At 39.8% G+C, this 23,566-nt stretch overlaps 1 protein-coding gene across 6 annotated transcripts in view; it reads right to left on the bottom strand.

The window, feature by feature from the left end:
* FAM13B (family with sequence similarity 13 member B) overlaps positions 1 to 23,566 on the bottom strand; it is a 39,994-nt gene that overhangs the window by 15,381 nt on the left and 1,047 nt on the right. For 4 of the 6 annotated variants that reach the window (XM_015875675.3, XM_015875678.3, XM_015875677.3 and 1 more), the window contains exons 2-12: positions 16,621 to 16,787; positions 15,516 to 15,706; positions 14,861 to 15,073; positions 11,498 to 11,675; positions 10,876 to 11,020; positions 9,615 to 9,772; positions 4,685 to 4,726; positions 3,647 to 3,802; positions 1,835 to 1,970; positions 1,577 to 1,600; positions 43 to 110 (exon numbers count right to left, since the gene is read on the bottom strand). In XM_015875675.3, coding sequence (XP_015731161.2) covers positions 43 to 110; positions 1,577 to 1,600; positions 1,835 to 1,970; positions 3,647 to 3,802; positions 4,685 to 4,726; positions 9,615 to 9,772; positions 10,876 to 11,020; positions 11,498 to 11,675; positions 14,861 to 15,073; positions 15,516 to 15,672 — 1,277 coding nt within the window. In that variant the 5' untranslated portion in view covers positions 15,673 to 15,706; positions 16,621 to 16,787. Of the gene's footprint in view, positions 1 to 42; positions 111 to 1,576; positions 1,601 to 1,834; positions 1,971 to 3,646; positions 3,803 to 4,684; positions 4,727 to 6,997; positions 7,171 to 9,614; positions 9,773 to 10,875; positions 11,021 to 11,497; positions 11,676 to 14,860; positions 15,074 to 15,515; positions 15,707 to 16,620; positions 16,788 to 23,566 lie in introns of those variants that run through there. The other 2 variants (XM_085532081.1, XM_085532080.1) reach the window with 2 other exon arrangements.

Genomic DNA, 23,566 nt, shown 5'->3' with positions numbered 1-23,566 from the left:
TTACACATTCTGCCACGTAAGTAATAAATGAAACATTCCTACCTTTCACTATTATTTTCTCCATCAACATCTGCATCTTTATCACATTGGTTCAATAATACATCTGCAGGCTGTTGGCAAAAAAAGGTCATTTAGAAAGATTGAATATATTTCTGTAATTGGGGAGCACAAAGAAGCATTTCAAGAATGAAAAACACAAGTTGCTATGCATGTGTAGAAATCACACTGTTTAACCAATGCAACACTTCTATATTTAAAGTGATGTCAACAATTCAGTTACTCACTAGAAGACCAGCAGTGAAATCTTCAAACACACCATGATTAAGAATTTAAGGCTTTGTTGTTTTGTTTTGTTTTTAAGGTAGACACCAACGCTGTCACTGCAAGCTGTCAGAGCACGAGTTTGGGGTGACAGGAAATACTGCCACGACTCTGAGTCTCATGGAGAACTGAGTGGGATGCAGATTTGGGCTTAGTGTTATATGGAATGATAAAGGTCTGACAGACTTCCTTAAAGGAACTTCTAATCCCCATTATTAAATAAAAGAGAAGTAGAATTAGAAGGGGATGAAGAAAAGCTGGCACTTCTCACCACCTCACAGAGCAAGCTCAGATTAATTTACATCACCATCTTGTACACTAGAAGTTGACACAAGAAGATTGCTTTAAGTATTTAAACCAAAGCCCAGTATTTGCTTCCTTTGAGACACACCGAATTTGGGAGAAAATAACTAGAAAAGTGTTTTATACCCTCTGGAGCAACACATTACATTTTATTTCAGACTTCAGGAAGTGGGCCCAGCTGGTCTTTTAATATTATTTTCAGACATTTAAAAGTTGTTCTGAGCTCAAATATATATTGCATTCAACAATTTAACATGGTTTCACATTTCCCCTTATCAGACATAGCTCTATCATTCTCTTAACATCATTTCGGTCCTCAAGCCAAATTCCAATTCAAGAAAACAATTTCTTACTACACTGCACAATAGCTTTTCTGCCCTAGAGAATGACTGTAGCTGCAGACTCAGTGGCTCATTTTTCTACTTCAGACCCACAGGAAAGCTCACATACAGAAGCTCATCTACAGCCCTTATGCCCACCAACAAAAGTGCATCTGTACATGACCATGCAACACTCAAGCATCATGCTCTCCCTTCATATTCTTACTGCAGTAATGTTCTTTTAGCCCTGAAGTAAATGCACTTCAGAAGTATAATGCACATTTCTCAGCTGTTCTTTTACTGAAACAACTGATACAGAATAAAATGCACTGGAGTTTAGATATATAGAATTAATTCTAAAGCAATACACAAGGCTAACAGCTGTGACTGGAAGTCAGCTTGTTAGGTTATTCAAAGAGTCATTTCAGATCCATGAAAGAACACAGTTGCTTTCATACTTTAACAGCAACTTCAGGCATTGTTAACATTTCATTTTCTAAGCAAAATAGTTTTAAAAATATACAAAACTTTCTATTTTTACTACTAATGTCAGACAGAGCCCTAGACCCTCCTCTCCTCTCAAAGCCTTTATTAAAACAGATGCTATGCTAACAGTTGATACGCTAACTTACCTCGGCAGAAGGAAGGGCCAGTACCTGCAAAAAGAGAGAGAACCCACAGTCAGGGTCCAAACAAGCTGCACCAAAAGTACACAGAGATTTCTCTGCATGTTTACAAAGTATGCAGAGCAGAAAAGGAAATTAACTGTGCAAAGCAGCTGAACCACATAAAGCTGCATCAGAGCTATTAAGAAGACTCTGATACCCCAAATGCTTTGCTGAAGTCTTCGCAAATAATAATTTTCATATACAGGAAGCTATTCCTCTCACCTGAATGCTTTCTTCCTCCTCAGTTACAGTATCATGTTTCATATCTTCGCTGCCTAAATCTGTGCTAACCAATACTTCAGAGCAGTCTCCCGTGTTCTCACTGCTACCAACGTCATTATTTTCAATAACATCATTCCTAAAGAAACAAACAGTAAAGCATCAGTAACCTGTTCTTCAGCCCTCAATCGGCCTTTGTATAGCTTATACACACTTCTGAGGTTTTCTGCAATGGTATGTGGTAGATACATAAAAAAGGATTTATCCGAAACAACCTTGACTAGATGAAGTTCCTTGATTGCACTCCTCTCAATAGTGAAGTCAGCTAATTTAAGTTAGCATCAAAATGCACCCTTCACTGACAAATCCCATTATTTCTAACATTTCGTATTCCTAGAATTCAACTTAAGGTTTGTAAAAGTACACCCACATTAAAACCAATTTATACCATGCCTGTTTGTCCATAGATTCTTAACATATCAGCATGTCTGTCAATATGATTCCATAATTCATTGCAAGCCATTGACTTTTGCTTTCTCCTCCCTCAGATAACTCCAAACTACTTTCTTGATACTACACAAGATGGTCTGCAATTTTACATTTTAGTTACTTATTCTGTAATTCCTGTAATTATTTTGTTAGTTCTAAGAAATCCACTCCTGCTGACTGCAGTTTGTAGTTATTTATTTAGTCATATATCTTTCTTCAGCATAATTTGTTGACTGTACTGCTTTAAAGAACCTGGATGACCTCTTTCAAGAATGCTATCATGTATCGTCTATTACAGTTAATCCACAGAGGAACGACGCAGAAGCATCTGAGCTAGAGACAGTGCCAGAAGAGCATATTGGGTTTCAAACCTGCAGTGATGGTACTTTTAGCCTCCGCTTCTGTGAAGCCAGCCAGTCTTAAAACACTTATGCCATAACTAATGGGATTCAGCTACAAGAGGGAGTGTTCACCCACTGAGAGTTTATATCACAGAAATTAGATCCACAAACCCGAAATTCAACTTATAACAACTGAACATTATGAGCAATGATTATTACCTTTACGATCACTTACTAACTTATCTCTGACAAGAATTTGGACTAAAGACTCCTAAAAACAGCAGATATAGAAAATAGCATTTGACCCTCTGAACACTACACACCATTTCAAGCTCTGATCTTAAGGAACTTATGTTACAAAATGCTACTTAACTACATATTTTGGGAATTGTGATCATTTATATTTAAAGAACATCAGCAGGTCACAGTTTCTCAGTGCTACCCCGGAAATTGCTACACCCATAAATAATAAGATCTATAACAAAAACTCATCAAGTGAGACTGAAATCCTATACAAATACATCTACAGTGCTTATTCTATCTGCCATTAGCTGTTTTGTTGACTGCCAGCTGTGGAAGTACAATAGTTACGTTGATGTGGAACAGCATGGTAAGGAAACTGAAATAGCACCTACAATAAATTTTTATATATGGTGAAACTGAGTCACAAGTAACATTAAGTGAGATAAAGAGCCGGGTAAATAAGGCCTTGTGCTACTTGCAGAAAATTCAGCAGTAAAGTAGTTATACTTTGCAATTTGCAGCTATATAAGAGCAACATAAAATACTTGCTTGAAGAGCTGTTCATTATTTCTGTCAGTTGAAAGCTGATTTGATTTAGCATAGAGATTTTTAAGGAATTTTTTAAGTGAACAACAGAAGACGCAACTTTTGCTTCTGGGTGAGGAGTAATGGGGCAGTTTGGTTTGTAAGACCTAAAGATACACAATTCTCTACAATTTAGTACCAATACAAAATATCTTACTGGTTGTTAGATCCTTCCTCATCCCCGCTGGGATTGTTTGCATCCTTGTTACAGACCAGTCTGTGTTGCTGTATTTGTTTAAGATCATTATCTAAGCTGCTCTGCAGGTCGAAAAGGTGCTGTTCCACAGCTGCTCTGATTGTTCGTTCTAAAATGCTAGAAAAAAAAGCCACAGAATTCACATTAAAAATCCTCTTTTACACTGATCAACTATGCAGAAGGGTAAAAACAACAGATGAATCTTTTATACCAGGTAGTTCAAGGAAAAGAAAGAAAAAAAAGCAGGTTAACTAATACTAGGCGATGGGGAGTACTGAAAACATGATATTCTATCAAGTAATACCCAAACGAGAGAGTATTTTACAAGTTACAGAATACCATGACTTCAGTTAACAAAACAAAACATCATACCCCAAACTGTACAAAACCTGAACATTAGCATGCAACAGTCAAATCCTGCATCTACAGCAGGTCAAAGCCAACCACAGAGCACATACAGCACAGTTGGCTGTAGCAGCTCCTGAGCAGGACTGTAATTGCAAAAGGCAAGATCCAACAAATAGTGGAGACAATAAGCCTGTACCTGATGAAGGACACAGCGTACATCCAAAGGTATGTCAGCAACAGAACGTTCTTTAAAAGCAGGGTATACCAAGTGTACTTTTTAGCCACATTATCCAAAACAAAACTTAGGGCTATAAAATTGTGTTTTATTTTCCTCCACATTTCTGCATGCAATTCTTCAGAACTGCACTAACTATAAGCAACAAAAGTTGGTGCTGAAAACACATTGTGAGAACAATCATAAGGTTAAATCCCTAGGAAATACATAAATATAGAAACAAAACGGTTTGCAATCTAAATTCTACCACACTGTGCTCTCATGTTTCTGTGGTCAGTGATGCATGTTAAGTTCTTCTGCAATATGTTTCATTCATAACTAATCAAACCTACTGCATTTGTTCTTTTAAGACAATGCACCAATACATGTTATAGCAACAGCACAATTCACAAATCATACACTGTTGTTATACTTACTCTGCAGAGGCTGGCAAGATGCTTATGGGAGAAATATGAGCACTGCAAGACAGAAGAACTAAGTTAGTGAAATGCAAAACTTAGTATATTCAATATAAGTCTCAAAAACAAGAGAAAGCAAATTTGAAAATACTAAAAATCTAAATGCAGAGAAGCTAATAAAAATTGAAAACACAGGGAGCAAAGTAATTACTTATTTACAGTCCCTGCAAGATTCCTCCGTCCAGATAAAGTGGGAGGCCATCATAAGACAAAGGCGCCTAGGCAGCAGTGCAGGTTTCTGTCTCCCAAGAGCCGATACTCAGTACATTAAGGAGCTGTAAGAGGTATGGTCTTTCCCATGGGAAATATTAATCACTTAGTCTCAAAAGACTTCCTGACACCTTGCTTAAGAAGGCAGGTTTTAACCTTGCTGCCTCAAGCAAGTTCCAAAGTACTTTGCTTTCCTTCGCTGTTGCAGTTCGTAGGGACTTTTCCCTGATTATCAGATTGTTGCACAATTTTACTCTGCAATGTTCAACAGATCTGCAGTATTCTCCAAGGACAGATAGGTTTCAAGTACAAGGCAGGTACTTTCCAGAGGTTTTAAGACATGAGTTAGCCACTTGTAAAGCACTTTGGAACCTCTTAGCACAATCTACTTTTTACCACGTAGCAGCACTTCTGACAGCCAAAGTGGTTTTTAAAAGTGATTTTCATGAATACATGAGGGAGAAGAGCAAATCTGCCACCTCAATGGGAGCTGGACAGGTACCTCTGCAAGATGGTTCTGGCTGATATTAGCTCTGTTTGTACTTGAAAACTCATCTGATGGTCCCTCTGCTTAACTAAGAACAGCTTTAATACAGCAAGGAGTATCTTGTTCAGACCTTATCAAGTCCACTGGTAGTCCTATACCCACCACTAGAGAAGTGAAATAATTAGACCATCTGGAACAGACTTTCTATTTTTTCTTCTTTAAAGCAGATGCAACACAAGCCATAAAAGACTTGCTTGCCAGCTCAGTGTTTAAACACTAACTCATTTTCCTTCAAGCCTAGAAGCGGTAAAGGCATTTGTCTTGAGTTGTGAACATTTTTTATTGGTGTCCACACTCAGAAGTTCCACGTAGCCCTACTACTTGTACAAACTGCTTAAGCCTTCTGATGTTTAAACAACTTCTGCACCACCATGATTTGGAATAAAAAATGAAGGAGGAAAGCTGTGAATAAGTTCAGCCCTATAAACAAGATATGAGAGAGAAGAATGAGGAAATACCAGAGGAAAAAAAAAAAGGAGATTTCAAACCAAGATGGATGTACTTAAGTACCGGATATGAGCACTATCAGCAAGTCCTGTAAGAGCTGCATCACAAAAGGTATGCTTACTTTTATAAAGTTCTATTAGACGTACACTGAAAATCAATTTATTGAGCAGTTGCTCCCCAGGACACATCAGGGGAAAAAGAGGCAATCAGAGCACAAAGCACTGCAACACCGGTTGTAAAAAAGAACTAAAAAATTGAGTCAAGGGCACAAGTACAAAAGTATTTTAGGAAACTGTGATGACCTGGAATCGTTCTGTTCTTTCGCTATCACTTGAGACAACAAGGAACTGTGTCGGCAGTGGGGAGAATCAACCTCATCTCCAAAGAATCCAAAAGATTTCAGACATGATTCACAACAAAATTTTCCATCTTACTGCATAACCTTCAGCCCCACAGAGGAGGATCATTCACCGGTGCTTTTCATAAACACCTTTAGGTGCATTAGAAGTACTCAGCAAAAGATGTGCACAACTCAGCAGCATTCCAAAGCCTGAACAATCCTCTTACTATGTAAAGAATTATCCTGTGCCTCCAACTAATCACTTCAGCAATTAGGCACTTTTTGAAAGAAACATGTCAATTGCTCTTAGCTGAGAACACATTACAACTTCGGAACTAAGGCACCAGTTTAAGAATACTTGTTTAAAAGCTGTAACTTATACTGCTACACAGTTTTAATGCAGCATGACACAGCACCACACGAAGGTAAACGTCTTTTGTTTCACAATGCAAACCCACTGCCAGGAACCCCCTTTGTACCTTTCCCCGACCCATTAAGAGTCCTTGTAAGTATCCTGTGATGGAAAAATACATTATCTAGAGATAAAACATTTCAAACCTCTTCTTCCTAGTATACTGACAGTACACAGATTATTTCTCATTAACAACAAAAGCAATTTTAACATTATTTCATTTCACAATATCCCCAGAATACATTCATCTCACATAACATTAAGAAGTGATATCTGCATTCCCATCAAAGCAGCGTTTTCCTTCCATGCATTTACCTGTGCAGCAGGACTTTACAGGCCATCCTGATTATTTTTGCTATCCCAAACGAACACTTCATGTAAAAATGCTTCATTTGAAAAAGAGCAAAGTGTGCTGTCGGCTGGAGGTTATGCATTCTGCTCCCACGGTTTCAATGGCTGCTTGTCAGACAGCACTTCTGGAGTGCTGCACTAAACCCTGCAGTCTAAATAGAAATAGACTGCAACATGAGGTCACTCCTGACAATAAGCTGCCCAATCAAGACTTGAAAGCTTTTCTAACATGTTGTTCACATATTTTCCAGGGCAGAAATAGGAAAAAGTATTCGGATAAACAACCAAGAGAGAGCCAAGCTAAAAGCTATAATATATCTTCTAGCAATTCAAGCACTTGTTATATTTGTAATATTCAGATAGCCTCATTATATGTACATTTTGTTCCTTTATTATCACAATCCCCTTTCTCTCTGAGCTAACTGAAATAGAACTGGATAACAAATGGCAGAAGCAGTGAGGAGTTCACCTTCACATTTAATACAGACAAAAGCAAACTGCTCACAGAACTTCCTACTTGTCACATCTCACCTTTCTACACACCGCATTTGAAAAGCACGAAGAACACATCAAGGAGATTTCACCTTATTAGGTTTGCAACTGAGGGTATTTGAGATGAACAGCAAAAAGTAAACTGAATGCTATCTGGCAAACAGCAACAGGGAAAAATTCAGCATACTGACAGTTAAGGACTCCAGGGTGATTATTTCAACAGCACATCTTCATGTCAGCTGCAATGCTGAGTCAGGAATTCTTTTCTACAGAAGTAAGGACAGCAAAAACTGACAGAGCCATGTTGAAAAGGCTTCTGATAAGGGAACATTTCCTTTACATACACTGTGTCAGCTCGTGCACAAACACTCCCCGGCTGCATAACAGACTGAAAGATCACTCAACAGGTTTACTTAAATACCAGTCACTAAATAAACTGCATGAATGATTTCCCATATTCTCACCTCGCCTCTCTCAGAGAAGCCAGCACCACACAATGTACAACTGTCGTGTTTTACCAAGAACAAGTGGGATGAGTGGAAAAAAGAAATAGAGGTGGCAAGCCAAGTAGTAAGTTATAGCTCAAATAGCTAAAAGGAAGGTCGTGTGCCCTGCCGGATGAATCAAAACAGTCCATCTTTAACATGAGATGATGAGCACGCAACCTTGGTCTTTTCTCTCAATAAAGAGACCAAAACTATACAGATACTTGGTTCCCAAAACCTGAGGAACAAGGAGGACAAAGAACTTCAGGCTAAGGAATGGTAAGAATCATGTTTAAGGCTCACTGCTTCCTCTTTCCTTTATAGACTGCTGCATGCCCCATGCCAAGACAAGCACCCCAATCAATCTGCATTAATATTTAAAAAATAAAGAAAGAAATAAAAGTAAAATGCAAAAAGGCCATTAAACGTGTGTTCTGAACAATCTTCAGTTCCCAAAAAATATCTACAGCAGTTACAAGTTCAACAAAACACATTTCCTCATTCAGACTCTTTCTTCAGATGTTTCCTGCAGTTATTCTGGTTTTACAATAAATTCTCTTCAATAGGATTCCTCCTTATGCTTTCCCACAAATATGCAAAACGCCAACCATAATTAATGCCTATTAATTTTTAATTAACCCTAAACATTATGTACAATTATTTTCTCTTCAGGCTAGTGACTTTCAACTCTTAAACTGGTTTAGTTCATCTCTGCTGCTACGCTTGCACATTCCACAAGCATCTCAATGCCCACGAATAGTGGAACTGCTTAAAAACCTCCACTGGAGCACAGAGCGCTCTTGAAGAATTCCAGTTTCTGGAAGGTTTCTTTTCATAGTCCTAAGTCAAGCTAAGACTGAGCTGCTAGATTACCAACAAGGACACAGAACAGAACATAAACATGAATCTCTTGTTTTCTAACTTGATTATTTTATACTCTAAAAACTCCTGAAATGAAGAAAATGTGCAGCAAAGCAGCTGACAGAATCCCTGTCATCCCTGCCATCCCTGAAATCCCTGCAGCCGTGAGGCTTGTCAGCCGAAGGCACTAACCCTCCTCCTGGACTTCCCTGTGTTTCTGCTGCTTTCAGATAGACTTCGACCACAGGTTTTTCCTCACCCACCCTTCCAGGTGCTTCCTGCAGTGCCCAGACCAAAACAAATGCTGTAGAGAGGAGGGAGGAAAAAATCCCCTAAACAGAAATTGTGAACTTTAAGTACAAATAAAGCAGACTTAAACTTGTCTACTACAAGCAAATAAAACATAAACCTGCATGTTACAGGCAAGCACAAACCCACACTTCTGTCCAAGAGGTTAAGTTTATGCATGTTGTTCCTAAGGATATAAAATTCACTGAGAAAATACCACTTTATAGCATCAATAAACTATGCTCTTTTTCCCCTCTTACTCTGCACAAATCATAGATAACCCAATCTGAGTTCTACTGCTAAATCTGGGACCCGTCACTTTATTCCACATTTTACTGTGGCAAGAACTGCACCTACTTTGAAAGCTTCATGGACACCACAACGTACCTCAGAGGTCTGAGGGTTTCTGCCTCACACACCACAACAGACTATATTCCAATGCAGAAACAAGTTACCTTGTTGATGCTGTAACGCTCCTGGAATCCGAGATACTCCCTGTCACATCTAGATGCACCACAGCTGGCTGCTCATCAGGTTTTTCCGTGCCATCCTCTGGAAGTTCTTCAGACTGCTCTAGCTTTATATCTTCCTCCTCTTCCAAGAGATCATTTATCTGTACAAAGATTTATTCACAATTAATGGCTAGTAAATTTCTTTTAAGAGCTCCAGGGAATTAGAAGCATGGAAGAGATAAAAACAGAATACTTATAAAAGGACAACATTCCTCAATCATTAGGTACCCAGTATTTGCTTTTACATAAAACATTCTACACAATGAAATGTAATGTTTTTACCCCTGACTTTCTTCTGTAATTGCACAAGAACGTAGCAGTGCACTAAGGGGTAAGCCCAGCTGCACAGTTAGTTGCACGTGGAGCTGCTGGTGGGTTGGCCCTGCTTCCCTAGCTCCACTCAGCCTTGCACTGGCCCTGGAGGGAACAGGACGCAACCAAAGTGTGCTGTTGACATCTGGTGGAGACACCATGAAATTCAAGGGACACTCCGCCAAGTCTCAACATTTTCAAGAGAAAACAAAACAAACAAACAAAACCACAGCAGCACAGAATACAACAAGATGCAACCACACCACACATACAGAGCCTCCTCGGGAAGTGCTTTTGCTAAAATACACAATGAATCAGAAGCAAATCAGTAACTCTCAAGTAAGAGAACAACTAACTATAAGGAGCACTCAACCCAACTTAAGGCAACAGTTCTCTGCCTCGGGCTTCAGAAGTTACAGCCCTGTTGTATTTAGCAGCTTCCTGCACCCAGCAGGACAACGTCAGCTTTCAGTGCTAGACGTATTCTTGCTAAAAGCAGAAGAGACAGCAAACATTGCAAAGCTGCAGTGGTTCGCTGCAGAGCAGAAGCTGCTCAACCCAGAACTGTCTGCCCACACTTGCTAGTCTGGGTGAACAGGCAAGACATCTCCTGCAGCAAAGAGGAAGCAACCAGCTCACTTGCCTTACTTGTCTTGGGTAAGGTATTATTGTTGCTTCAGTCCATATATACTTTTCTATGTGGACAGCTGTACTTATTACCAACGGTTTTGCAAGTATACCCACATTAAGAAAATCTACTTCAGGAAATACCAGGCTTTGTCAGTTTGCAAGGAACTATCAAAAGATGTGCTATATTTCAACATATCTTTCACAATTACATGCTATAACAGACACTTCAGTGACACAATATTGCCACTTAAAATATTCCTACCTGCTCAGTTATTGAGCTCAAATCATTAGTAGATGAAAAATCCTCCTCTTCATTTTCAAAGAATTCATAGTAGTTCTCCAGAAGTCCCGCCATTATTCTGCTAACTATTTCTTGTTCCTTCAGATCCTCCACATCTGTGTAAATGCTAAACAGTTCAATACCGTTTTAGAGTAAAAATTTACATCCAACTAATGCCCCCCAAAACTTCTGCAAAGGGCTTCCACAGAGAATGACAGTGCTTCACAGCATTATCCCTCTGCCATTCTGAGCACCGCATTATGAAACTTTATAGTACCTTATATTTTTGAAAGGGATGATGAAACAACTAATTAATGAGGGAGTATTATAACTCTACTATTTTCCTGTTGAAATACCAGGATACATTTGTATTTTGACTACTTCCTTCCAGAAAGAAATTACAATAATATGACAATCAAACCTATGATTTATATGCAAGCAAAAAAATTATAACAGGTGGCAGAGGGGAAGCACAGAAAGACACTGCATAAAGCATACTGCATACTTGCTGCAGTTACTCAGGGGCTAGGAGAGGCCCTGGATTACAGATTTCCACCATCAAATTTGCTTAAAAGCATCACATAAACCTTTATAATCCACTTACTGAAAAACATCCGGGCCAAAGACTGCAGCCAAAGAACTTGCTGACCAAATTTCTTCATGATGTGATGCTACATTGGCTAAAAATTTACACAGAAACTTCAACAAACTGTAATTAACAGGTGGAAGCTGCTGCAAGAGGAACCTCAACTTTCTTCCAAATTCATCTTCATTATTATAATCTGGAAAACAAAAATATTTAAATCACAAAATTAAGATAATATGACACGAAAAAGCAGATTGTCAACCTTTTGACTTGTGCTTCTACTCCAGAAGTAATTGCTGTCCTTTGGTCAGTTCACAGCCTGTAAAGTTGTCCAAAAGTGAATTACATTTGTCCAAACTGAGATTTTTGTGCTCTAATTGTCTGAGAAAGAACAGCCTCAAATCCAGAAGTTCCATTGTCTAACTCATGTACCTGAAGGACATTTACACTGGTAGAATTTCTGTCCCTGCATCTCATCCTCTCATTGCAGTCTCTGGATTAGCTTCTTCTTCCCTGTTCTTTGCAGGAGAGGTTGATAACTGCCAGTTCCTATCCAGTCACTCTTATGCAACCATGCCTGAGCTTTAGAGGGATAGGGATGAAGCAGGAGAACCTAGCTGAACATCAAGACCTCTACAGTCTTGATTCCACAGCATAGTAGCACCAGATCACTCTCCCTAATAATAAATTACAGTACAAAAACCAATCATTTCTTAGAAGAAAAAGAAAAAGATAACTTAATCCAATGATTTCTGCTGCATCCTCCTCTGCAAGCCCAGTCAGCAGTTTCCAGAATGTTCTTCCCCATTAAATGCTCAGTTTCTGATTACTGTCTGGTCCTTCACATCCTTTCCTTTCACCACTGCCTTCTACAACTTCTTCGCAGAAGAGTTCTAGAGACACTAACAGCTCTACAGCTAACTTAAAAGCCAGTTACATTTTCCATGTTTTAGGTGAACTGGCCACTTGCTTTCTTCCTCCACAAGCACCCCATTCTCAATACCTTACCTTTGGTATTACCTATATTTGACAATACTCAGCTGAAGGATGTAAGCTAGATCAACACAATCATCCCTACACTTTCTCAGCCCGCAGCTTGCTGGTGCCTTTCAGACCTGAATAAAGGTCACCCCAGGATTTCCTCGTTCTCACCCACTTACATCTCCCCACTAATCCCTTCTCCTACGCTCTCACTCCAACAGGCAACAAGGTTTGAAAGGTTTACAATCATTCCTAACAAGGAGATTCCATACAAAGGAAAGAAATGTCAAGGAAGCAAAATGGGAGAATAACTGATCCTAATAGGATCCCCGTCAGAATTTTGGAAACTCTTAGGTTAGCAGAAAAGGCTGTTATGAGTGGTTATTCTGCTTCTCTCCCTGAGAGCTCAGACACCCTGGTCTTAAATATCAAATAAAAGCAACAGGGTAAATACCCTATGTATATGTGCAGTAATAACACCAAACAGAGACTGGGCACCACTCCAGTTGCTCAGACAGCCAACACCTACAATACCTCAGGTCAGGGGCAACCAAGCACAGCAAAATCCTCAAGGTAGCAAAGTGAACTTCACACAGTACTGGGAGAGCTCTAGAAATGTCTTTAGGAAACATAAAGAGCAAAAAGAGAGAATCTTAAAAAAACAAAAACAACAACCAGCACACACACACAACAGCAACAAAGAAAAATGAACCTTTCTCAAAGTAGCCCTTCAAACAATGGAGGGAGCAAAAGAAATGAGTGGTAACAGACAGACCAACAAGCACATGCACATATAGATGTTTTGTCTTTACCAATTTGTCCTAAAATAAAGGTTCTATACAACAGCCAGAGACCTAAAGTGAAAATGCTGGACTGTAAAGGAATTCCTCTAAAAGCAAACCATGGATACACAGCTCTGGGACACACGGCCTACTGTGCTGGGGTCAAATGCTCCCCGTTATCAGTAATTCACCTGTCCTCGATGAACCACCATCAGGCCTGTAGGGAACAATCCTTGAAGGGCTTACAGGCTTCAGCTTGCTGTACAACTAAGTTGTTGGGTTAATCTTAGTTTACCAAACAATACAGATCCTCCAAAGACATATCCCTAACCTATTTATGGTATGTTACAAAATTACCAAAACTCTGTATTTCTATAAGGAGTTCTTCTAACTAAAACAGAGCTCTCCATATGACCACCAGACAGTGAAAGTATCAAAAGCAAAACTCGAAAGGAAATCAAACCTCTAATTATAGCATCAGGAAACAACATTTAAAGGTTCATCTGCATCAAGGAAATCAAAACAGGCACTTTTAAGCTTCCTGAAATGGCTTTGTTTTACACTTAAAAAAAAGTAGTATAGACAGTAAGCTGACATTTGAATTGAAATACAGAGTTGCTCTGCAATTTTAACCAAAGGGAAATCTGTGGGAATCACTGCTGGGGAACAAGTCTTTTCTCAAAACAAGCCACGTTCAAATCTTCCCATAAGCATCTGTTCAAAGGTGGGGGAGACCATGGACTCCACGCTGTAGTTTACAAGTCACAGAAGGAAATTATATTGTAACATCAAAGGAGTATACCACAATCTCATTTCCAGTCCTGATAAGTAACACTGCAAATCACAGCACATAGCAGTATTAACTGACAGAAGAGCACCAGAAGCTTTCTGCATTACCCGTAAAAAACAAATAATAATCTTTTTATTTATCATCTTTTTCAAGAAGGAAGGGAAAAAAATTTTCCAAGCTACCCACTGAACTGGGACTTCAGCAATGCAAAACAAAATAGCAAACATGCCACTAATGAGATTTCATCTACTGATATCCACTTTGGTTTCTTACTACTGCACACACCACAAACATAAGCAGAACTTCAGGTTTTAACATGCTTCTCTGGGCAGAAGCTTCCAAGTATTGTTTCCTGCAGAAGACTATTCAGTGCCTTGCAGGAAAGGCATCAGCACTCAGCCTCTGCTCACCAGTTATCCAAATAACCACCTGGTGTTCAAAGCTTCAAAATTATATAGAAGCAGCTTCACACTGCTGCACATGATCCCATGGCTCAGTACTTCCTAAATGCGACATAAACCCTACCTTGAAGAAACGATACTGACAACAGAAAACCAAAAACATGACTCTTACTAAGCAAAACAGCCTAGCACTTGAAAAGAACTAACCAACAATGAGGGATGAGCAGAACTTCTGTGGGTTGTGATGTCAAAGAGCGTGGAACTCTGACACAGCTACCTTCTGAGGTTGCTTTATTAGTAAAGTGCCACAAGACATTCCTACTAGTCAAGTTATGAACTCCAGCACATACAAACACAGATAAAAAACACTATGAATTTAATAGTGGTCTTTACTCTTAAGAATAAATATATCAAAAATAGTTTTTACCTTGAGAAAGTTGCATCAAATGTATGTGCAAACTGCCTGGGATAACTGGCTCTGGAAGTTCCTGAAGAAAAAATCTAAGAAGGCTAATAGCTGAGGGTACATCTGCTTCTTTAACCAGGTCCACATCCTCTCCATTATCATATCGTTGCCGAAGCCACTCCACTGTCTCAGCATTCCCATTGACTTGAAAAAGTCCTTCTTGTTCCAGACCTCCTGAGTTAGAAGGAAGTGGCAAAAATAAAAGTGTTAAGGTTTGGTGTGGATAAAATTATCAGAAACTACTGAAATCATACATTATACATACTGAAATCAGGTATGTATAATCTGCACTCTGAATTAAAGATTGTCATGACCACAGTTGGACAAACTTTTCCTAAACACATTCTTATGTCCAGCTAATATAGTAATAAGGTGAACATTACTGGAAATGGTGTAGTTTTGGTACTGCTAAAGTTCCCTACTGGTGTAATTGCCCTTGATATCCTCCAGAAAACAGTGGTAATCAAACATAATACTGAAACGGTGCATCACTAGAAGAAAAACATACAAAAAGAACCATAGTCAATTAAATACAAGTAACTAAAAATAAACACTAATCAACAACCAGTCTATTTTGATGAGTATATTATTTAAAAGACAGCAAAATAACACATACCATGTTCCTCAATATAGTCCACCACGTGGCGGACTATGAATGGAACCTCATTGTCTGGTTGCCCTTCTTGCTGCAGCTCATCAAGTGGAATTCCAAATATTTTGTTAGCAAGAACAGAGTTGCAGTTACTCAAGGAAGGGGAGGAGCTCTTCCTCATATCTTTTTGCAGCCAAAAATCAAAGCTGTCTTTTCTGTCAAAGAAGAATTACAATTGAGGTCACACTTCATTGTACAGTGTTGAGTGTATTGATCTGTAACACAGTGCATTTTAATTACCAAATGCAAACACCCTAGTTTCTCTCAGTCTGGGCACCAATTTAATGAGAAGTTCTGCAATGTCTCCAAATACAGGTAACCAGATGAGTCACCACTGATGACGTGTTCTGATCAGTTCTCAACAGAGCACTGAGAAGAACACAGCAAAGAAATACAACTAATTTTCAATGCCATACTACAACTTGAGGATCTTCTAACGTACCTTTGGAGAGCCAGATTCTTCAGTATATTGTCTGTATTTATCAGTCAAGCTTTGAAAATGACCCTCAAAAGTCACTCAAGAGGAAATGGAAATAGTGGATAATTCCAAACCAAAAGCCCAGTGTTAAGTGACGTGAGAAGTAACTATTTGGTGATACAAAACTAGATGCAATCAGCATCTCGTGGATTTGGCATTTTTTTTGATCTATACAATGAAATTTTCAACACCTGCATCAAATTCAACATTTTATTGAACAGATGCTCAGTGATACCATTCTCATCACGCAGAAGCTCAAGCACTACTCACAAGTCTTTGTTTGATACAGAGCATAGACAGATAAAAGCATTACCACAGGCAGTATAAGTTACTCAGACTGTAATCCTCTCAAAACAATATATAGATAGATATCAAAGAGGAAAAAAAAAATCTTTCAAAATAAATGAACAGATGTTTAAATGCAAGTGCCATTTCCATAAAGACTGGTCGATACGAGATGAAGCACATACTGTTAAGATAAAATGTGGCAACTAAACTTAACACTTTGCTAATGGATTGATAAATATGTTAGAACAACTGAAATCCATATTTAAGCAGATAAGTCCGAGTAGAACAGTTGAAGAAACGTACCTCAGAGTACTTAAACAGCCGAGTTTGAAAAATGTTTTCTGCGCCAGCTGCCCTCACTGACCAAGCATTCTTTTGTCATTTATGGTTGTTTAAGATTATGGCAAAAGATCAGCCTGTAGTTCCTCATTGAAGAATAGCAGAACTCTATCAGTACTTCAGCAGTTAATCTGAAAAGAAGGAAATCATGATCAGAACATAACATTTTCGACAGTTTTAAACTCATTTAAAAGTCTAAACACCACATTTAAGGAATTCTCCTCATCAAATCAACAGTCTCTTGCTCCAAATGTAAAACATAATGATCACAATTAGTATGTGTAATGCAAGAGTATGCAGAGAAGTCCCCCTTTTCATTTAGGATTTAGCCAACTTTAAAGCACAAGTTAGCATGGGTCACCTTGGTCTTAACAATTATGAAATGAAATTCTGTATTTTCCAGACTCATTCATTCTTCTCCCTAATTAGGTTAGACAGTGACAAGTGTGTCTTAAAGTACTTACCATAGTAAAACATTTAATAGCCAAGCACTGGTTTGACACTCTGACTTCAAACCTAAGCCAGTTCTCATCAGCACGGATCTTTTCTACAGAATTCATTACCTGCCCTCATCGCCTGTTTAAAGTTCAGACAACTGCCAGATCCAAATACAAGCAGCAACTTCCCTGAAGCCACATTCCCTAGAACCATCCATACTTTTACCACCTTTCAGAATCCAGTGCACTTGAATATTGCTGACATTCTCAGTCCTCCCCAGACTACATCCATATTTTGGAGGAGTTTGACATACAAGACTGCTCTGTCACCATCCCCAACAGTTTCTGCAGTAAGGCCTACAGGTATGGAAATCTTTGCCTATCAAAGGAAACAGTACTGACCAAAATTATCCCCTGTTGCCATCTCTACAGTCCCACATTATGCAAGGGTTGTAAATCTGTTATATGCCTGACATACATGGATCCTGGCCTGAGATCTGAACTCCAGCTGTGCTGACAACAGAAAATGAATGATATTCCAGTCAACAAGCTTTACTGCTGTCACCAGTCATCTTCCTGTCCGTCACTGGGTGTTCTTGGCTACTACAGGATGCTGACAGATTTCAGCAGCGAAGGAGTTTCATGTCATGACACTGCTATGTTTTATGAAGATGCTGCCCAGCCATTCTTCATCTTATTTTGGTGTATTGTTAGTCAGCATAACCTTGGCACGCAAGTAGATTTTCATCAATCCCTAGACACTGTGTGATTTTCAAAACATGGAGTTACAACCACTCACCGTTCTCACATTCTCGCCAGGTGAGTCTGCCCACAGTGAGCCAGGAAGGCTCCTATTAGCCAGGATTACCCCAGCTGCAGGGTTAATGGCAGCTGGGAAAAACCTTTGATGGATTTGCCCAAGGCTTCAGGCTGCCTCGCTAAAACAAACAAACAAACAAAGCCTCAAAACCAACATCACCTAATAAAAGGAGCAAATTAGAAGAAACCACTCTGTTATACCACAGCACCAAATAAACAGCACAGAGCTCCAGCTCTCACACCAAGGAGAACTGTGCTCAGTTAGCACAGAAACATAAGCCATTTTCCCCAGGTGCACTACACAGACAGGCTTCCCAAGCAGTGATTTCATTCAGGAGACATGGGAAAGAAAGAAAAATTAAAGACTTTAACCAGCTTGGCAATGTAAGAACGATGCATAGCAGTGAGGTTCACACAGCCTGGATGTGTCACTTTTTAGAGCAAAGCCAGATTTACAAGCCAAGTTTATACTTCAAACCAAGGTGTGTACAGCTCATCATCACCTAGATGGATTAGGGAGCACCCAACTTTCACCCTCACCAATGCACGCATCCTTACACATGTTCACTGAACAGATCACAGTTTTCAGCATGTTTGGCTTTGACTGCAATATTTGATATTCACTACCTCTGGAAAAAGCAAAACACTAAAAAAAGCAAAAGTTAATCTGATTTTAATTAAGTTCTCTCTCCTTTTATTTCCACCATTCCACAAATGAAAGGCAGGCTCAATAACTAAATACACATTTTTTTTTAAACATTAACAGTTTCTCCATGCTTTGAATCAGGATGTACATTGCCATGAAGATAAGCCTGAAAACCAGGATATGACTTCTACCCTTCAGTACTTCTAGAGTCTGTATGGAGCATCTACAGATACCAAGCAACACTGAGCCTTTTTATGTTTTCCCTTTAAGTACCAGGAACAAGCTGTATCCATTCCAGTATTCCTACCTCTACACGTTATCCAGAGCTTTCAGGATCAGTGCTTTACCCCAGGTTGCAACCTACATGCTTCACAAGTCCTGCTGAAATGCAGTAATACAAAAATATTCACTGTTTTGTGCTTGATTATAAATATTTTGGCCACACCTCCCTCAGCCTCCCTCCCTTTAGTAGTGCAGATGTTCACAGGGATCCCCACAGCTCACAATAATGCTCTGCAGGAATCTAAGCACACCCCTTACTCTATTCCAGAAGTTGAAAGGAGCACATCTCCCATGCAACATCCTGAGCTTAAGCAGCTGAAGTATGAGAGGAAGGTGGTTTCGTTCTGTATTGTATCCTTCACTGCTATCATCTGTTTTATATCTTTAAAACATATACTTTTAATAAAGCGAGTACTTCATAGAGTCTGCTGGGAAAACAGCACAAAGAGTCTCATTTTGCCATCATAACAGCATTCACTTATCTTGGCAAGTGAAGAAATATTCACACCCACACATGAAATGCCACCAAGGAAAACACAGCGTACGTGGCTAACTGTCAATATTTGAGCAATATGCAATGCAAGTTCAGGTTTAAATCTCGTTCAGTTTTTACATCTCTGGCTGAAATCCAAATGGCCCGATGTCATCTTAACTCACAGCCCTTCCACCTTTCCTTCAAATAGAGGAATGAAAATCAACAAGTAGAAATCAAACACACAACAAAGAAGGCCAGAAACTGAAACTGCAACAGGAATGAAAACATTCATTCTGCATTTAGAGTCTGCGCCACAAATCTCAACTATGGGAGCCATTCTTTAGTTGCTTTATTTCCTTATCAAGTACTTCACATCACGTGAAAAGAATAAAATAGTGAAGCCAACAGCGACTGCAGATCTGCCCTGGTTTATGAGGCTGCCCTACAGCTGAGCAGGGCACCGACATTCTTCCCCTTGCCCTCAGGTTTTAACAAGACAAAAGGAAACCGATAACAGTTTCCCGTAGTGCCACAATGACACCAACTGACTCTACCGGATGATCCCTATGTCACTTATATACTCGTGTTTGTTGGCATCCCCAAAGGATGAAATATCCAGGGGCAGAAGAGCTCGTGTTCGACTGATCCTCAGATGCTGCTCGGCTAACAAGTTCAAACAGAATATTATGCTCATTTGAATTCATTCTGACAGTGCTGAAAGGAGTGGAGCAGGTGGAGGAGGAGAAACAGCTTGGGGAAGAGAGGAAAGCAAAGGAAAACCAGCTTCAGACAAACAAACGGAACGGCCACCAGCTCAGGACACAGAAAAGGACAAACACTACTTGTCTCAAGAGCACGGTTAAAAGCACGTTGAGAGCTGTCTGAGTGCTTGAGTATAAATAGATACACAATATCCTCCACATAAAAAGAGCTTCCCGTTTTAAAGCTACACTTCTATGCTTAACATATTTGAGGACTCAAAAATTACTTGAAGAAACGTTTTACAACCAGGACAGTGTAGCTAGAGAATCCAACCTGCAGCGCTGGAGGAAACGCCGTCCAAATAACCATCTCCTCCAGCAGATGGGATCTCCCTGCTCCCCTTCCTTGGTGCAGTTATCTCCCTGCAGACATGGCTGCAGTCAGAAGGGACCAAGCGTGCCGCACACAATCACAAAATCACTCAGCAGAAGCAGCACCAGCACTTTAATTAATAAACTCATCACATCTGTGCTTTCGCACATACTCAGCAACGCACAGGACCTCGACAAAATGATCTGAATTTCTGCATCATCTGACACCAGCACTTCTGAGATAACCTCTGAAAACGCTCGTTATATTGACAACAACACACGTTACATCAGATTCAACAAAACACAACTGCAATGCAGTTCTTGTTTCCTGGAAATACAGGAGCAACCCCTCTAATATGCAAATCAGAGCTGCTCCGATTCCATCTATATGATTTTACTATGGAACAGGGTCAAGGAGGCAGCTCATGAAAGCTCTTCTAAAGGAGATATTAATAAAACGAATGGAATTTTGGAGTTTATGTTTAAAATTCACAAGTTCTGAAGCCATGTACTGAATTGTATTAAAGCCATTACATTTTAATCTGCAGTTTCTGACAGAACCAGACCACTCTGCCTCTAAAAAAGCCCATCATCAATATGGATCTCCAGGAGAGGCACAGCCCAGTGCCTGGACCCAGGGACGAGCACTAGCTGCTCTAATCACAATGATTAGGAAGAAAACCAAGGAACTTCTGACTTCAAGCTGCAAATGAACCAGCTGGCATTAATGAAGCACCACACAAAACATATAAGCAACAGTGAAAAACGTTTGCGTTCTTGGAAGAGAAAGCAGAGCTCATCGATTGCTGATTGTCCACAGTGTTTTGATGCACAGAGATAGCATTGCCTATAAAACCCAAAGGCTTCATAGCTGCAAAACAGCAATTCCTGATCCTTCTCTAATGATATTTTCACACACAAAACCAATCCTGAGTATCAGGTACCAGAAAAAAGCATCTCTCTGCTCGCTGTATGACACCCACTGCCAGATTTGCTCTCAGCTGCTAATGCACACATGCAGAATCCTAAAGAATCTCCCTGCTCACACAGATCCCATCACATTCTTAACAACAGCAGTTAATAAACAACAAGGCTTTTGTATCTTGTACAACAGCTCACGATATTCACCCTACCCACCTCCCCCCAAGGCCAGGCTTACCCCACTCACATATACTTCCATCAGATAATACAGAACTCCAGTGCAGCACTACAGCAGTGCAGTGAGGTAACACACAGGAAGAAGTTATCAGCAGAACTATGCAACTTGAGAAGGTCACGTTATAAAACCAAAGGAGCTGAACAATTATCGCTGCTGTAACGACAGACTTTGGGATAGAAGTCAAACTACCACAGAGACACCAAAAAAATACATACTATAAATATATAATGCAGCTGATTTATTATATATCAGTTATCCCGTTACATCTAAAATCATCAGCTCAGTTCTTCGCCTCCCAGATAGGGAAGAAGAAACACACTTTGGGACTCAGTACATTACAGAATGTAATACAAAGCCCATTTGCTACAGAAACACTGCCTCTGTCATAACCACAACCACGTGCCATCAAGAGAAAGGACGGCCTCAGTATCTGCTGGGGGAGGAAGGCATTCCAATGAAGAGCTCCATTCTGCAGCAATGCCTGGTTGAGTTGCAGGGAGGGATAAAGGACGGCTAATGCTTCATACCAGACAACCAACGCTTCTTGCAACTTGTCGATGACCAAATTGAAAGACATCACAAAGATATCACAGCAGCGTGAATAAGATGTAACTAAACTAAATAAAAAGTCACCTGATGACATTAAAAGTGAAGTTCAGCAGCAGTGGGAACACGTACCTGAAGGTGCGATTCAAGTTCCATTATTTTTCAGAACACACTGATTTTATCCAGACCAACTGAGCTCTCCCAAACCCCAGCAGCTGGCTGGGAAGTCAGTATAGAACTACAGAGCCAAACCCAAATCTGCTGGAGCTGACGGCTGTCATTGTACTCTAAGTTTATTTGCAGGTAACATTTGCAAGTCATCGCTAAACAATACAGGCAGCAGGAGACTCAAACTGCCCGATGTTACCAACTCCTTGGAGTGCAAAGCAAAGCTCCTGTCAGAGTTCTATCTGGATACAAGACATGAGACATAGGGCTGCTCTGCCCTATAGGGACTATCAGTCATATAAAAAGCTGCGTTACAAGTAACAAATCTCACATTCTTCAGAGGATAATTTGAATAAATATTTCCTTCATTCCTCTATTTCTCGCTCAGACTTCTTCATCAGACACAGAACTGGGTAACGATACAAGAACCAGCTGGAAGGTTTACAGCCTCCCATCCTTACAGCTCCAAACACCGAATGCCCTGCAGAACGCAATCCACTTCCCTCCCAATGGCTCCAATGTGAGCTCACAGGGCAGCAATGATAACATGGTGTTACACACAGCACTAAAGGATGACTTAAAGTCACGCTCTCACCAGCCTCACTTCCTCTTCCTTAGAGCTGCTGCTTCTTTGAGAGAAGAAAAAAAGAAAACGACAGAAAACACCACCTCAGACATGGCAGGTTTAACTGACTTCATAACAAGACCTACAAGAGTGCATCACTGCTGTGCTATGAACATCTCAACAGAGATCAGAAGGTTGAATATCAGAAAAAGAAGTAAAGAAAGCTTCCAAACAGAGCAGAGACATTCACAGAACTCATAGAATCCCCTACTTGACTGATCTGCCTTAAATACCATTTTAGCCATGCAGTCAAATGCCATCAGAACAACAAGGTGTTTGATTTCAATACTGTAATGTTGCAAAGACCAGGAAGGGACCCCTGGTGTAGGGCAGCATGTGAAATACAGAAGATGCAGATTAAAAAGAGATTCTAAAATCTCTGAATCTACGTTGGGGGGGAAAAAAAACACAAAAAAAAACCATAAAGCAAATTAATTGTAATGAGAAGTTAACAAAACAACACAGGATACACAACAGAAAGGGGCCAACAGCTGATCTTCTTGCAATGCAGGCTAACAGACTAGAAAACTGCATCGCATAGAAGGCAGAAAAACCTTCTAACCTAAATGCCAACCTGAACGATCAACTTATTCCAGAGTCACATAGTAACTATTCTGCCCTTGGAGTCACTCAGGAATACAAACCCCTCAAAAAGGGCAGGTTTGGATATAATCAGTTTC

The sequence above is a fragment of the Coturnix japonica genome, unplaced genomic scaffold (assembly GCF_054131305.1).
Source record: "Coturnix japonica strain WE unplaced genomic scaffold, WE-NBRP24 Scf048, whole genome shotgun sequence".
Taxonomy (NCBI): domain Eukaryota; kingdom Metazoa; phylum Chordata; class Aves; order Galliformes; family Phasianidae; genus Coturnix; species Coturnix japonica.
Note: the sequence above shows the minus strand (reverse complement) of the source record. Positions and strands in the feature narration are given on the sequence as shown.